Source organism: Pithys albifrons, chromosome 18, assembly GCF_047495875.1.
Source record: "Pithys albifrons albifrons isolate INPA30051 chromosome 18, PitAlb_v1, whole genome shotgun sequence".
In the NCBI taxonomy this organism is placed as follows: Eukaryota; Metazoa; Chordata; class Aves; order Passeriformes; family Thamnophilidae; genus Pithys; species Pithys albifrons.
The window spans coordinates 9188624-9204845 of NC_092475.1; the positions used below are offsets into that span (position 1 = coordinate 9188624).

General features: G+C 48.0%; 2 protein-coding genes across 2 annotated transcripts in view; one reads left to right on the forward strand and one right to left on the reverse strand.

The window, feature by feature from the left end:
• The first annotated feature begins 369 nt into the window (after positions 1–369).
• LOC139680416 (thyrotropin-releasing hormone receptor-like) lies at positions 370–7138 on the forward strand. Its single transcript, XM_071572992.1, has 2 exons — positions 370–1155; positions 6755–7138. Exons 1-2 carry the CDS (start codon positions 370–372, stop codon positions 7136–7138), a joined length of 1170 nt encoding a protein of 389 aa, XP_071429093.1.
• Positions 7139–13195: 6057 nt separating this feature from the next.
• Positions 13196–16222, reverse strand: part of JPH2 (junctophilin 2) — a 31350-nt gene continuing 28323 nt past the window's right edge. The window contains exon 6 of the mRNA XM_071573117.1: positions 13196–15689. The gene's annotated coding sequence lies outside the window, so the exon portion shown is untranslated. The remainder of the gene's footprint in view (positions 15690–16222) is intronic.

Below are 16222 nucleotides of genomic sequence, written 5' to 3' on the forward strand. Positions count from 1 at the left end.
GGCTGCGGGCGGTCCTGAGGGAGTCCTGGTGATTTCTGGGAGTCCTGGCGGCTGAAGGAGGTCCTTGAGGGTCCCGGCAGCTGGACGTCCTATGTGGTCCCGAGCGGTTCCCAGGGGGGACTCGTGGAGGGTCCCGGGGACTGGGGGTGTTTTGACGTTTCCCCGCCCCTCTCGATGGGGAGTTTGCAGGGGAGTAGGGTGCAAGGAGCTGGGCGGCTGCAAGACTTGGGGTGAATAGTTCGAAAAAAGGGAGGGAGGAGCCGGGGTGGGCGGGAAGGCGGGGAGGGGGCGCGGGGGCAGCCCTGGCTCCCGGCTCCCCACTCTCGCTACAGGGTGCGCGGGGCTCCGTCGCGAAGGGCTGCGGGGACGATGGAGAACGGCTCGGCCAGCCCGGGAGCCGCGCTGGGCGGCAGCGGCAACCAGAGCCTGGGCAGGATGCCCCGGCAGCCTCTGGAGCTGCAGGTGGTCACCATCCTGCTGGTGCTGCTCATCTGCGGGGTGGGCATCGCGGGCAATGCAATGGTGGTGTTGGTGGTGCTGCGAACCAAGCACATGGTGACCCCCACCAACTGCTACCTGGTGAGCCTGGCGGTGGCCGACCTCATCGTGCTGCTGGCGGCCGGGCTGCCCAACATCTCTGAAGTGGTGGCTTCTTGGGTGTACGGCTACGCCGGCTGCCTCTGCATCACCTATTTGCAGTACCTGGGCATCAACATCTCTGCCTGGTCCATCGCTGCCTTCACGGTGGAGCGGTACATCGCCATCTGCCATGCCATCAAAGCACAGCTCCTGTGCACCGTGTCCCGTGCCAAGCGCATCATCGCCTCGCTGTGGCTCTTCACCTCCCTGTATTGCCTCATGTGGTTCTTTCTGGTGGACACGACCCAGGTCACCTTCTCGGATGGGGCACAGGTCAGCTGCGGCTACCGGGTGTCCAGAAGCCTTTACATGCCCATTTACTTCTTGGATTTTGCTGTCTTCTACATCATCCCACTGGGGCTGGCAACCGTCCTCTACGGCCTCATTGCCCGCATCCTCTTCATGAGCCCCCTGCCTGCCACCCCGCAGCATTCCTGCCTGGGCTCCATGCACCAGGGCAGCTCCCTCAAGCTCTCCTGCCGGGGCAACAAGGGGGCTCTGAGCTCCCGCAAGCAGGTAGGGGCTCCCCGCAGTGCTGGGAGAGGCTGGGCTGCAGACAGCACTGTCAGGGCTCAGTTCTTTGAGGGGCATGCTGGCACGGGATGGGGTGCCACAGTATTTTGCTTCCCTTTGTGGGGGGAGTGGAGAGGGTTGGTTTCCTGCAAAGAAGCGCCTGCCCCACCTCTGGCCCAGCTCGGGTCTGGCAGCACGGATGGGCTCCCCCTGCTTTGGCTGAGCCTGGCAGAGCAGGACAGAGCTGCAGGAGAGGCAGAAGTGCAGGCAGGTTTGCTGGATAATTAATTACTGATTGCCTTCCCGAGGAGGGGAAGGCTGGGTCACGTTATACCAGTGAGATGCCTCTCAGGGTCCTGGGCAGGTGACCTTGGATTTAAAGGAGAGAAGGGAAAGGAGAGCTGTCTTCCCTCTGAGTCCAACCATGGCTGCAGCCTCCCCAGTTGCTGCAGCTGGGGAAGGTACCTTGATGTCACAGTGGTGTGTTTGTCTCTCAGTGATTTCTCTGTCATTCAGCTGTCTGGTTGCTCCCCATACTTCTCCTTCCACCTCCTTCTGTCCTCATTCCTTCTCTTTCTCTGTACACATGGACAATCACTGCCTCATGCTCCATCTCTTTGGACAGGTCAATATTAGACATGGGGCACTTTTGCCTGCCTGTCCACTCCCCAGCTGTTTGCAGGAAACCATCCCATTCTGGATAAGCAGAGACATAGTCTATTTTAAAGGAAAGGGCTGCATTCAGGAGTTTGGCTTGAGTCCTTGAAATCACTAGTTCTGCTGTGATTCCAGACAGCCCAAAATAGTGTTCAGCCTGCCCTAAAGTCCTCATGTTTCCAAGTCAGTATCTTGTTGCCTGCCTTCAACAGGAACCTCCATTCCCCAGAAGAGATAAGTCAGAGACATAGAGGGGAAGCAAACAGCCCAGAGAGCAAGTATTTCTCCATGAACTTCTAAGTCTTTCCAGTTCAGCTTTTCCTCCCTTTTTCTCCAGCACTGAAAGGTTTAAAGCAAAATGCTGACTTCTACAAAAGTATTTGCCTGCTCTCCCAAGGCCACTGGCTGCTGCATGAGCCTCAGGTTGTGTGTTCAGCAGTGAGGGCTCTTGATATACAAGGCAGGTCAATGGACCTCTCCTTACAGAGCGGCTGCTGGAGGGGCTGTGCCTCTCCCCTGCAATGATGCTGTGCTGTGGAGTGGCTGGGCTGCACACAGCATGCTCCAGCATCACTAGAACAAGTGGCTGTTGGGGCTGGATGATGGGCACTCCATCTCCTGGAAACATCCTGTGCTCTCTTTTCTGGTACACCAGGAGTTTACTTTGAGATGGTACTTACCTCCTGAAATATGTTAGCATGCAGACCTCTCCTGGATGGCCTGACATCACAGTGCTGGCATCATGAGGAATACAGATGGCACTGAGTTTTCAAACTGTAAAGCAGTTTTCCAGGGCTTCCTGTAGCTGTGTGCGTGTAACTCAGGAGGTCCCTCTAACCAGAGTACAGGCACCCACGTCAGCATTCCTTCCCTGGCCTCTCTTTATAGAGGAACTGTTTTTTCAGGCCCCATGCCCTGAATCCCCTGGGAGAGACCTTACAGGGGCTGCCACAGAGGTGCCCATTTTCCCCCTTGACTCTTAAGAGCCTGGATAGCTGGGGGTGTTTTGCTGTGGCTGTGCTCCTACACAGCCACAGAACTGCATTGCTTTCAGGGTGTGAAGATGCTGCTCTTCCCTCACTGGTGCCTCTAAAACATGTAAGGTCAGAGCAGAACACAAGGTGTGAGTTTCACTGTGTTTATGACCTACACAAACATCAGGCACTTCCAAGCACATATTTCACCTGCTGCAGAGGGACCACTAGAGGGAGTGGGATTCCTAAAAAAGGATGTGCAGCTCAGGATGATAGTGCGGCAGCAAGTAGGGGGGACACTGGCTGGGGAAAAGCGTCTGTGGCTTCCAGAGCAAGGACAGAGGCTGGACACAGTCCTGTGAGAGGGAATGGAATGGAAGGACTATTCGGGAATGGAAGATGCCGATCATCTTGCAGAGAGCAAGAAGGATGCTCACAGTGGATTTGCTTTAGGAGTTACATCTGGCTTGATCCATGGAGTTGGAAGATGATCTTTGGCATGGGAACGCAGGATGTAGTCAGGAGTCTGTACAGCAGATATCCTTGGCCATCCAATAACACTGGTTTATGTGCTTAAAAGTAGTTTTCAGCTAAATATCAAATGACATGGTAAAACATTCCCTTCTATCTGCAAACCCTTGCCTTGCTTCTATCCATAGCTCCTTTACAGCTGTTCTGTGGACACACTGCAACAGACTTGTGACAAAACACTTGGAAAATGGTTGTCCCTGAGCTGGTGCTACCCTGAGTGATGCTTGAAGGCTATAGCAAAGTTCTGGCTAGTTTGAGTGCAGCTTTTCTTTTTTTCAGAGTCATAATTCAGGACTATTGTAGAAAGAGATAGATGTCCCAGATTCTCCTCAGTGCTGATTAGGTTCATTTTTCACATGAGCACCTGAAGTAAGTTTAAAGCATCTCAAGATTGCTGTAGTTGCTCACCTCAGCAAGGTGGGATGAGGAGAGGCACAGAGACAGGTTTCAGCCATGCACACAAACACTGGAGATAATTTTTTCCCTAGGACAGAGATACAAGAGTGAGTTTGGGATAGACCATTAAGGTTTATCCAGAAGAAGCATCCTGTATCCACAGAACTTTGCTAAAGGAAAACACAGTCCATACAGCTTTAAAAGGCAAATTTCAATCTCGCAGCAAGCTCGGGGCAGGGCTGACTGTCCCAGCCCATGGTCTGGTTGCATTGTCCTCAGGGAGCACCAAAGGGATTTAGTGAGAGAGAGGTAATAAATCCTTATGTTGTTGTTTCCACTGGGTTTTCCTCCCAGGACAAAGACAATGGTTTTGCAGGACTGTAGGACACAGCAGGAAGTGCTTGTGTGGTGGCAGCACTTTGTGGTCTTCTGTGGGCTGGGAAGAAGCGTTGAGAGCTCACTCAAGTGGGAGCTGGGGCAATGCTTGCTGGCACCACAAGCATTTCCATAACAACCAGTCAAAAATCAGGGGCACTTCTGGCTAAAAAGCTGATGAAACCCTGGTTCTTTTCCAAAATACATTTCTTTTGGTCTGAGAAGGACTGGAATGAACCTACTTTGGAGCCTTATTAGGATACACTCCCCTAGTGTTGTCACTTGTATGCAGAGTTCAGATCATTCTTCACAAACATGGTGAGTGACTGAAGAGTAAAATGAGGCAGAGAGTTAGAACAGACAAAAAGCCAAAGATGTTTCAGACTCAGGAGATGGCACAAGAGCAGTATTAATGTGTCATCTTCAGAAGAGACATTTTGGCCATACAGAAACCTCCCCACAGAAGACATCTGCCAGAGAGAAAAGAGTGCAAAAGCCCAGAGATTTATTTTCTTCATTCCTGTGTGGAAAAACTTTGCATCTTGAGATAAACACTGGGTGAAGAGTACCTGGGTCTCAGCAAAGCCCTGCAGAGATGTGCTGCTTCTTTTTCAGGACATATTCACAGCAATCCTGCTGCCCAGGACTACTGAGTTGATGGAAAGACTCCTACCAACCTTACCGCCAAGACAGCCCTTTAACTTGGATCCTTCCAGATAGGACAGGGATGTGTTCAGGCCCTGCATGGGATGGAAAAGCACAGAGCCTGCCCCCTTCTCCCAGGAGTAAATTAGGGGGAATTAAATCCAAGCTGAAATGGTACTTAGGATCACTTGAGCTGAGGAGTTGGTTGCATTTTTTCTGTAGGGTTCAGCTATTAGCTCTTCAGGTCAACCTGAACCTCAAATGCACCAAAAATAGGGCAAGAACAACTCCCTCTGCAAACCTGAGCAGTGGGGCTGTGGAAGGACGCTGGCTGAATGCTCCATCACTGCTATAGGGATGCTTAAAACAGTAGAGAAAATAAGTCCCATCCATATGCCCTGCTCATGGGGCATGCAGTGTTGAAGCACAATCTGTTCCTTCCTGGGTTTATCTGGTATCAGGAGCTCTCTGTTCCCAGGTCTTGCAGTGCAGACCACAGCACTAGGGTTCACCACTGCTGTCAGGATGCTCCTTCCCATGGCAAGGGGTGGAGCAGCCTGGATTGCTCTGCCAGCCTTGGCCAAGGCAGCAGCTACAACCATGCTGTTTTTTTCAGATTTTGGTCATGGTCAACTGTGTGCCAGGCACCTGCTGCCCACTCCCAGTTTGTCTGTTTAGGAGTAAATCTATAAACCAGATTTTCAGAGTGGCAGTCGCCCACTAGGTAGGGTGGCTTTAAAAAGCTTGTGAGATATGTCTTGCTCTTCTGGATCCAGCCAGCCCTTGTAAAAGGCATTGAAAAGCTCTGAAGCTTTTACTGACACCACTTGCACATTGTCTCATATCTTTCCCAAAAGGCCGCAAACTGTGGCTGCAAACAAGCTGGAGTCTTAGCAACAGCCTCAGCACTCACTGTGAGATCTTATTCTGGGAAGTGTCCTCACATTTCCATTAAACCACACATAGCACGTCCCTTCTATTTTGGCCTCAGCTTGATAATAGTCCCTTTTTTGTAGGGAAAGTTTGTTGACACTACCAACCATCCCCAGTTTCTACTCATGGCATTACAGGAAGGCATTGTTGCTTGCTATGAAGTAAAAAAGGCACTCCAAGAAAAGCTGAGAGATTGTAAATGTGATCTATGATTACTTCCATACCAAGAACTGGAGTTATTGCACAACTTCCCTCCTGATGTTTGAAACACCACTGCCTTGATACACTTGGGGCATCATTGTTTAGTCATACTTTCCTCCATGGTGATGTGTATTTTGTAGTATTTGTTGGAGGAGGATTTTCACTTCCCAGAAATAGCTGTTGAAATTATTAGGATTACTGGGGTTTCAGTACAAACTGCCATTTTCCTAAACAAGGGCAATTACTGCTCACTTCTGAATTCTCAGTTTTTGCTTGTTCCCACTATGTTAATGTAGTACTTCCCTAGCGTGCTGCAAATCAAAATAACCCATGCCAATTAGCTAAGTAACTTCTATATCAGTACAAGGAGGAATATCTTTAGTCTCCTGACAGTCTCTCCTTCTCCCAGTGTTGCTCTGTACCAGGAGCCTATTCCCTGGAACAATATGGCTGGTGTAGGAAACCAGGAAGCCCTAGGGAGGGAGATGAGATGTATCCTATGGCATCCCAAAATTTGGTTCTCCATCTTTGGACAAACATTCTCCCTATTGTTTTATTGTTATGTACAACTGTCAGTGTATTTTTTCTGGTACAGAAATTCCTATGATTATCCTAGCCCATTTCCAGGATGGTGGATGCTTTTTCTAAAGTGTTTCAAAGGATCTTCAATGATTGCTGAAAACCTGCAATTTAAGGGTTTATTTATGCAATATTGCATAAATGGTTTCAGAGTGGGAATAGCTCCATGGTTTGGGTGTCTATTTAAATGCTTAGAGATAGAAGCACTACGTAGACTGAGTTAGCTGGCACTGCTTCTCCAGGTGGGAAAGTTCTGCCAGAGATTTAGCATCATCTGACTATGTCTCTTTTCGTGTATCCCCACTGGCAAGGTGACCAAAATGCTGGCTGTCGTGGTGGTCCTCTTTGCCCTGCTGTGGATGCCTTATCGCACACTGGTGGTTGTGAACTCCTTCATGGACCCTCCCTACCTGAACACCTGGTTCCTTCTCTTCTGCCGCATGTGCATCTACCTGAACAGTGCCATCAACCCCATCATCTACAACCTCATGTCACAGAAGTTCAGGGCTGCCTTTAGGAAGTTATACAAGTGTGAGGAGAAGAGTGCTGAGCACCCTGTCCCGTGCACTGCCCTGGTGTCCTACAGTGTAGTGAAGGACTGTTCCCATGACAGCTCTGATCACGTCACCGAACAAGAAGACCTGAACAGGCTCCCTGCGCCTGTAAAGAAGAACAAGCAAATCCTAGGACCCTGAAACAAGGCAGGCAGTGGGAGCTTAGCATTGCAGCAAGCTTCTTTTACTACTTCCCCAGGGCATTTAACAAAACATATTGTTAAAGGCAAATCAGCTTGCTTTTCCTTAACGCTAATTTATTCTTGTTTGGTGAAGTGTTGGGCACAGATCAATGTTTAGCATCTTTGAAGCATCTATTGTTAAATATAGCAGTGCAACACCATTCAGTGTTACGTGCAAGTGCAATTGCTTCTTGAGCTGGGACAAAGCATTGAAAGGAAAGTCAGGAAGAGAAGGACATTCAAAGAAAGAATCCACTTCTTTTTGGTGGACTCATTTTCTTAGAGAGTGAGACACTCCTACTCAAATTTACATGCCTGTAACACAGATACCCCATGGGAGTTGCTTCTCTAGAGTAATTTTAGAGGTAATGGGGACAACTAGGCACTTCTAAGCAGCACCTGCTCTCATCTCAGCACAGTCCTCTGAGGAATACACAGCCCCACTGAGGACATCAGTGTCTCCCAAGATGTGAGTACTACTGACTGTAAAGGGATTCTCTCTGGTGGAGACTCCTATGTTAGGAATAGCCAAAGCTGGGTGTCGTCAACCTCACACCATGTCTCTGGAAGCATCACAGTGCTGGTAGAACAGAAACCCAAGGTCCCATTGGATTTGTCACAATAAAATGAACAAACTAATACTGAGTGTTCCCTAAGGTAAAAGTAATACTTACAACATTGTGATCTAAGTTTCCTTTGTATAATTTTAGCTTTCCTGTCCAAATTCCTCTAGTTGCTTCAGTTGGAAACTGTGCCCTTGCCCTGTAAGCCCCAGTGTGGTGTAGTTATGTGCTATAGAGCAGTGTTGCTTCCTGTCCCAGCTACAGTTGCATTTCAATGGCAGGTGAAGAAATTGTCTTATTTCCTGAGAATAATTTGTGAAGGTCCATTAAGTCTTTTGTGGTAAGAGGCACATTTATTGCTGCTGTCATCTTGTGAGCAAAGTGGATATTCATAACCTTCGGCATTCATGAAACCAGCCCAAGGACACTTGACCCAGACTTGGAATAAACTATCTGGACTATGAGTAAAATGAAAAAGATTACACACAAGCCAAACCCTAAAGATCTTGCCAAATAAAACAAGTGTCAGCCACCAGTAACCCTCAAGTGACCACAAAAAACTACTTGAACAGCCAGTGCAGCCTCACTAGTCAACATTTGTTTTCACCAAATTGTAGCATTAAAACATCTTAGAACTTTGCATCCACTCAGGAAAAATATCTGTGTATATGTTTAAGAGCACAAGATGCTGATTAACCATTCTGCACCACTTCATTGGGTGAGTCAGGACAAGACCTCAAGTTCCTCTGGTGTGTCAGAACCATCCAGGACCTATTTTATTGTCTGTAGGGTGGCTTTGCATGTATGATTATTATATTGTGAGTTATTAAACTACCTACTTTGCCTCTAAAATAATTGTAGGATGAGGGACAAGAACATTGGGTTTTGCCATTATTTGAAACATAATGTGTTTGGAATTTAAGGATTCATGTCATCTTTGCACTCCTTTGTGTATACTGGGAATTTGGGAATAGAGTTCCTATTTATTGTTGTTACAGAAGTTCTACACAGAGATTTGGGATTTGCTTCTTGAAGAAAATGGAAGTGTTTTTGCTAACGTGTGACAATGTGCTAATAACAACATTTACTCCAGTACTCCAGAATTTTTTTCCCCTTAGAACAGATTTTTCCTTAGCAGCTCAGAACAATTCACTGATAAAATCATCCACACACAGACCAGAGCCATGAGGATCAGGGAAGAGGAAGAGGAGCCCTGGGCCATTGCTGGTGCCTCCCTGGGGTCATGACCACAGGCAGCATCTCTGCAGGGATGGGCTGTCCTACATCCCCCAGCCAGTCACCCTGAAGCTGCGGGTGCAGAGAGCAGGAGGGAGTCCAACTTTCCCTGAGGCCATGTGGGAAGAGGATTTACTGTCTGAGTTTGGAAACCCACTTGCACCCTGATCCAGGGGATTTTTCAGGCATGGGATGTGCTGTTTAACAGACAGCCTTGATCTCTGTGAATACGAGGAGCAGCTTAACTCTGAAGTACCTCCAGCAGGATATTTTCCACCTCCTCATCACGCTTCCAATCTTCACTGTTCCCATTTATGCTTTTTCCCCCCAGAGAGAGACATCCTAAAAGCACTATTCTCTTAATTAAAATTCAGCCTCAGGCCAACAGCTAATTGATAGTTCTGAACTTTTTATCCAACATAGTTAGGATTCAATTAAAACCCAGTTCTCTTCTCCCCTTTCTGCCCTTAGCTGCCAAGCACAGCATGACCTCATGTTATTTTTTGAGATGTAATTGGCAGATAAATTCCTCTGGCACCACGAGTTCTCCAGCAAATGCACCAGAGCATCTCTGTAGATGAGGAATGAGTTCCTGCTCCTTCCCCCTGCATGTATTCTGACACTTTAAGAGGAGTTGAGAGAATTTTAGGTGGAAGTGGAGGCAAAAGGTCAGCACTCATCTTGTTAAAATGTTGCTGGTTAAGAAGACAGGCAGGTGCATGCTGCTGGGAAATAAATCACCAGCAGAAAGGAATTAAATAACATCACTGTAACTTCCTCTGGATATCCAGGGTCTGAATAAAAACCTCAATTCTTTGTAAGAAATCAAAGAGCTCCCTTCAGGCTTCAGCCTGCATTACTTTGTAACATCCCACCCTGCTTGTAAAGTCTGAAGCTGTATTAAATTATCATCAGCATTTATTTGTCTCAATGGCATGAGCATAATTTGCAAGTTTATAAATATGCCATCAAATAAAGAATCTATTGCTCCCAAATAACCTACCACATTGAAGCCGCTACTCAATTTAATCTAACCTGTTACTTTGCTAATTAAAGCTCATTATTTATAACCCATACTCTTCCAGTTCTTGTAACCCTGGTAAAACACAATCTGGTTTCTTCAATTACAAACAAGTGCCTTGGAAGGAGAGGAGAGACCTGGTGCTCCTGCAGAAGTCTGGGGAGAGGGGAAGAATTTGTGAGCAATGCACAGAGGGGGATGGAGGAGGCAGCAGCTTGGGGAAGTAATGCTGGGAGAAGGGTGAGGGAGGTTTCTGGCCCTAAAGAACTACAAGTTGGCTGAAGCTCCTGGCATTGCTCAGAGACTTTCAGTCTAGGAGACACCATATCCAGCATGTTTACCTGAATCTGGCTGGCCCTAGTGATAGAGCCCACACAGTAAGTGCCTCCATGCAGTACATGGGACCTCAGCAAGGGTTATTTACTCCTCCAAAACACACAAGCTTAAAGAACTTACCAAAATATTTAGTTTAAGCCCCACTCAGGTTGTCTTCTTACCTTGTCTCTTTACGTGGTAGAAAACGGAAAATTGGGCATCTATGCCAGTGTGTGCCAGAGGAAATCATGGCCATGCTGATGGCTCTTCCATCTGGTCTGGCTCCCAGCTGCTTCTTTGAACTAATTAGTTCAAGCAGGCCACAATTAAAGAGATGCTAATAAAGCCTGGAGATATTCCTACAGCAATATTAATGTAATCACTGAGCATTTACTTCTTTTGCAATTCATGTTTCCCAAGGCTTCTTTGGCTGGTGTTGCCCCTGAACCTGCCTCCTCTCTGCACTCACTCAGGGGTTGTTCCTCAGGAATCTTCAAACCAAGGCATCCATTCCAGGAGCATACTGGGACACACAGCAGATCAAAACCTGTCAGTCCTGCAGTACTGGCTTTAATTTACTAAAATACTCTCAGTTTAGCAGTTAACCATCCCTGCACATTTCTCCCCTTCCAGGGTCTAAATGCTGGCTCCAGTGGCAGGGCATTGCCTGTGCCCCAAATCTGGGGTGCTATGGTCTTTGTGACATGGGTGATGGGCTGAAGTATTAAGTACAATCAATGCTTCATAATTGCTGAATTTTCTTTAATAACCACCTTATGAATTGAGCTCTGAGTGTGCTGTTTCTATAGAGACTGGGGATGCTGTGACTGCACTGGTGGCCGCTTGCTGCTTTTCCAATAGGGAATGAATGCCACAAGTCACAAGCTGGGAAGCCTTTAAAGCTTTCCCCACTCAAGAAGGTCCTGGGGTGGTCCTGGTGATAGCATGATTTTGAGGTCCTCAGTGAGGGCCCACTGTGCTCCCAGGCTGGCTGATCCTGTCTGCCCTTGTGAGCACAGTGTGGGTGACTGCTCAGAGGAAATAAAATAAAAGCAGCTTTCTCCAGCTGTGCAGTGCCAGTATTTCTGGCAGAAGAGAACAGGAGAAGGGGGACCACTGTGGGGCCCCCTGATGCCAGCCTAGAGCTGGGCATGGCATGCCCTTGGCTTGGCCAGGCAGAAGGGGAAGGCCATTGCTTTCAGAGCAGTCTGGGGGTTCAGCCAGGGCCAGGCATGGGAAAACATTTCACTGGAGCTGCTGGTGGTGTCTGCTAATGCTGCTGGGACTCATGCTGGCTTCTCCCAGGAAGGGTCCCAAAGCAAAGGCAGTTGGTGTAGAACCAGCCCCATCAATGGCTCCTGAGCCAAAAAGGAGCACAGAAATCCCTCTACATATTGGGCACCTACTCGCTGCCAGGGCCACCCTTACCCCACCTCTGGCCCTTTCTCTTGTGCAAAGATGAAGGCCAAGAGAGAGGGTTGCTCCTGAGAGCCCCAATGCCCCACAAGGACAGTGGAGAACAGTGTGGCTGTTCTGAGGGTGTCTGGGCAGGTCACTGTCAAAGGACACTGGGGCTCAAATTGCACCTTCCCTCTCACCCATGGAGGGTAAGGCTCCTGCCCTTAGACACAAGATCAGGCCAGTGCCTTTAGCCTGGTTCTCACATATCAGACACCTCCCTGCCCACACCCAGGGACACTCAGATGGACACAGTGCAGGGGACATTACCCCTGAAACCAGCAGCTACTGAGGCAGAGACCCCAACACTGTTCCCCCACCCTGGGGAAGGAGCAGGCTTTTTGATCTGCCTTTATTAATACTTCTAATGCAACATGCCATTGCTTCAGCAACAGAGCCATCTCCCTCCCTGCTGCCTCTGCCACACATGAGCCAAAGACCTGCTCCATTCATCAGCCTGAGATTTATGAGGTGCACAGGGCTCCAGTTACTTCGCTGCCCCCAACTGATGAATGAGATGCAGCTGGTTTGTCCCATACCAAAAGGAAAACAAGCCCAGAGGAGAGTAAAGCCATCATTTAATCAAACTCAGCTCCTTAAGGCTCTACCAGAGCATGAAATCTTCTGCCATGAGACTCCTTGCACCCACAGAAGCCAGGGGTGGCACTCCTGCTCATGAAGACTGAGCCTGCATTACCACCAGTCTCTCTGCACAGCCCAGCTTTGCTCATGTGAGACTCTCCAGAAATAGAAAAGGGATTGAAGGTTTCAGCTACTCTGGATTCCTCAGGCCCCAGGACCCTGCTGCCCTGGGCTGGTTCTGGGCTCTGCTCTTCCCTGGCTCCCCTGTAAATCACCCGGCTGCCCATCGTGTCTGGCTTTCCTCTCCCTTGGGTTGTTTCAAGAGGTTGAGTGATAGGACAGGTCACAGGCAAAGGAGAATCACTCCTCCCCAAACCCAGGAGGAATGTGGCACTGGAGGAGCAGCCAGTGACGCACAGCTTGGAGGAAACTTGGCAGCAGCCCTGGGGTTGGGAGGCAGCAAAGGGACCTGTCAGCTGCCGTCTGTGTTGCCTGGGCAGGCTTTGGGCCAGCATCCTGCCTTTCCTCCTGGCCCAGTGCAACCTCTGCTAGAGGCCAGCACGATGGTAGCACACAGACCATGCTCAGAGAGTAGGGGGGATCCTCAAACAGCTGCCACCAAACTCCTAAAAGCAGTAAGTGAAAACAATTCTCTTTGCAAAGTACCCCCAGGCAATAAAAAAATGCAAGATTTTGAAATAGATAGCTGAGAAAAAGCTAAAAAACATCCAAATGCCACTAATGAAATTCTGCACTACTCTCTCCTTTAAGACTGAAGTGAACATATCAAAATAGAAAGAAACCTGCAGAATCTCCTGCAAAAATCCACATGGATAAAGTGAGCAGATAACTCTTTATTATTGCACATAATCCAGCAGAACAACCAACAGAAAACTCCAGACAGGAGTACAGAGATTGTAGTAAACAGCTTGCAAAATCTGTGATGAAGGTATTTTTGTGTGAAGAGTGAAAGCTATCTGCATCTTTGTAAGACCTGAAAAGTATAACACAATATTCTAGTCAGTTTTGAAAGCATGCAGTTTGAGGTAAATCTGGTATTTTGCATCTAAGAAAATGAAATCCCTAAGGGGCTCTCTTTCTATGTATATATATCCATATCTCAGTGCCATATGGATATAGTTATATGTCACATAAAAGCAAATCTACCTACTGTCCTCAGAAGTTTACTAGGAGGAAAGCACATTACTGAGTGCATATCACATGCATAAAAAAACTGGGGGGAGGGGAAATTACCTTAGCATTGTTGAAAAAGATCCATTTTTGTGCTTAGTAATAAATAAAAGCCCCTCAGGTCTCTCAATGGAAATTGTCTTGGTGGTGAATAAAAGCAGCTGGCATATTGAAACTGCAGAATTGGCAAGTGAATGCCAGCAAACAGAGATAAAATGTCAAAGGCAGCAGAGCCTGGGGTTTGCATTTTTACTTAAGAAAAGAAAAAAAAAGAAAAGAAGCAAAGCAAATTGCTACTAAACTATGCTCTGTGGAAGTGTAGATGATGCTGCACAGCTTTCTCAGGACTGGTACAGCCACATGGCTTTTAGGGATCACATTCACTTCTCCCACAGTTAACACCACGTATTTGCTACTGTGGCAAAGTTCCTGAGCTGAATAAGGTTAAAAAATAAAATTGGTTCACAAAGAGAAGTACTTCATTATTCTCACTCTCTTATGCCATAGCTAGAGTAGATGAATTAGGCAGGTTTTGCCCTGTGTCTCCAGTCAGTGTAAACCCCTGCGTGTCTACCACTCCATCTCTGCAACGACCTGAGGGGCAGACTGGTCATCTCTTTTTTTCCTTAACCATGATTTCCCCATTCTCTCTAGTTCAACAAGGTTTTCCCACCCAGTCCTGTACTGTGGGACTTCAGGATACACAGAGGTGCACAACCAACTATAAATAACATCTCTGATTATCTTAAAAAGGGATAGAAAATACACATTGCCCTTAAAATAAAGAAGAAACATATCCAAGCACTCAGCCTCACACTAAACTGTAACTTCATCTGTGCTGACTTTCTAAGCTCGCACTGCTAAGGATCACAGCAGATCATGGTGGAAAAATCTCCTTCCAAAAGCCACTCCTTGTCGCAGCTTCGGGAAAATCGGTGCAAATGGCCCAGGCCTCAGCCTTGCACACATGAGCAACAGCTGGAGCTGCCCCACTGTACTCTGCTCCTGCTGAAAGCCTGGCTGCTGGGAATTTCTGAGCCCAACACCCAAACACACTCCAGTCACTCACGTCGCTGCACCTTTTTTCTTTTGGAAATAAGGTAACCTTTCCCACAACAGCCACCCTGCATCCTCTGGCTGGGAATTCTGTTCGCCCTGTGCAGTGAGAGCCCAGGAGCTCCCTGCAGCCCAGCGTGCCAAGGGCAGGAACTTACAGGTGCACAGAGGTATTTTCAGCAAGTACCTCCTTTTCACTGTAACATTTTCATAAAAAAAGGGGTCAAGGGACAAACTCAGCACACCTACTTCCTTTCCCATTACAGTGGGAAGCCGCCCACTGCAAGACACTTCTGTGCAGAGCATTGTTGGTGGCAGGAGAATGCTCTGACAGTACCTGCTCCCAAAACAGGCACCATCCCCACCTGCAGCTCCCCCACATGCACCAACAGCCTTGGATCCACCAGTCCCTCGCACCCCACCCTGCGGCCCCATCCACGATGCGTTGGCCACCAAGGGCAGGACTCGGGTTACACTTCAACAAGCCCAATTTCAACTTGCTCCTCCTCTCAGTCCTCCATACATGGGAAATTACTCCAGGTGACAGGGGAAAGGAAAGACTTTTTGTTCATCCCTCTGGATGACTTCCAAGCACGGAGGGTTTCATCGTCCACCCCTGGCCATGGCGCAGCTCTCATGAGTCATTCTGGTTGCTGTGTATTGCTTCATCTCCATGCCATGGATAACCTTTGGAAAATCTCTGACACCGAGTCAACCAAGGGAGTTACAAAACATATCAGTGTGCACACATGAGACCTTCTCACTCATTTTCCTACAGCTACAGATAAATCCCTCATCCCTGGCATGGCAGGACAGTTGATGGCTTTGGTGAGAATAATTTAAGGCAACTGCTATTTTATACAAAGAAGAGAAGGAGACCACAGTGCAGAAATCCTGGCTTTTCCTTGGTAGATTGCAGAGGCCAGCCACAGCCTGTGAGCAGGAGACTGAATTGATCTTCAGGTGCTCTCATTTAAGGTTGATGTTTTCCAGTGCAACCTTGAGATCCCAAGTCCTCCTCTTAGGTGTTTTCAGGTGGCTGAGCTTTAATCCCTGCCAAGGTCTGAGGTCTCCATCAGCAGCAACGCCTGTCCCAGACACAGATGAATGAGAGAGTCAAGGGAGAGCAAGACATATGACCAACACATAATGGTGGTTATCTGCAAGGCTTTCACCTGCATGGGCTGAGTGGGGATTAATGACATAACAGAAAGCTGTGCCCAGCAGAGCAGTTTTGTCCCCCTGCAGGCCCCAGGAACGCAGCCCCAAACCCTCACAGGGGCTTGGGAGGTGCCTCATGTTATATTCATATGAGGCTCAAAGGTCAGGTTTAGCCTTGATGGCAGATTTTTTTGAAATATTTGAACCCAAGGTGACATAAATCTTGTGCAAGCCCAAGACATGTTCTTATTTATAGGAATCCTGAAGGCACAAGAAACCTCACAAGATCTTACTGCCACCAAATCCAAATGCAAAACCTCATCCCAATGCAAGTGGAAGATCTGAGCGAGCTCCAGTTTAACCTTAGTCTGATACACATCTCAGCTCATATTTACCTTTTGTAAAACAACTACATAACAACAGCTACAGAACTCGCACTGCTGCAGTTTAGGGCTGCAAA

What these genes read in the sequence shown, in the direction of transcription:
- LOC139680416 (XM_071572992.1), top strand. Translation starts at nt 370, where the DNA reads ATGGAGAACGGCTCGGCCAGCCCGGGAGCCGCGCTGGGCGGCAGCGGC. An exon ending in CTCTGAGCTCCCGCAAGCAG is followed by an intron (nt 1,156 to 6,754) that starts GTAGGGGCTCCC and finishes CCCACTGGCAAG; the next exon opens with GTGACCAAAATGCTGGCTGT.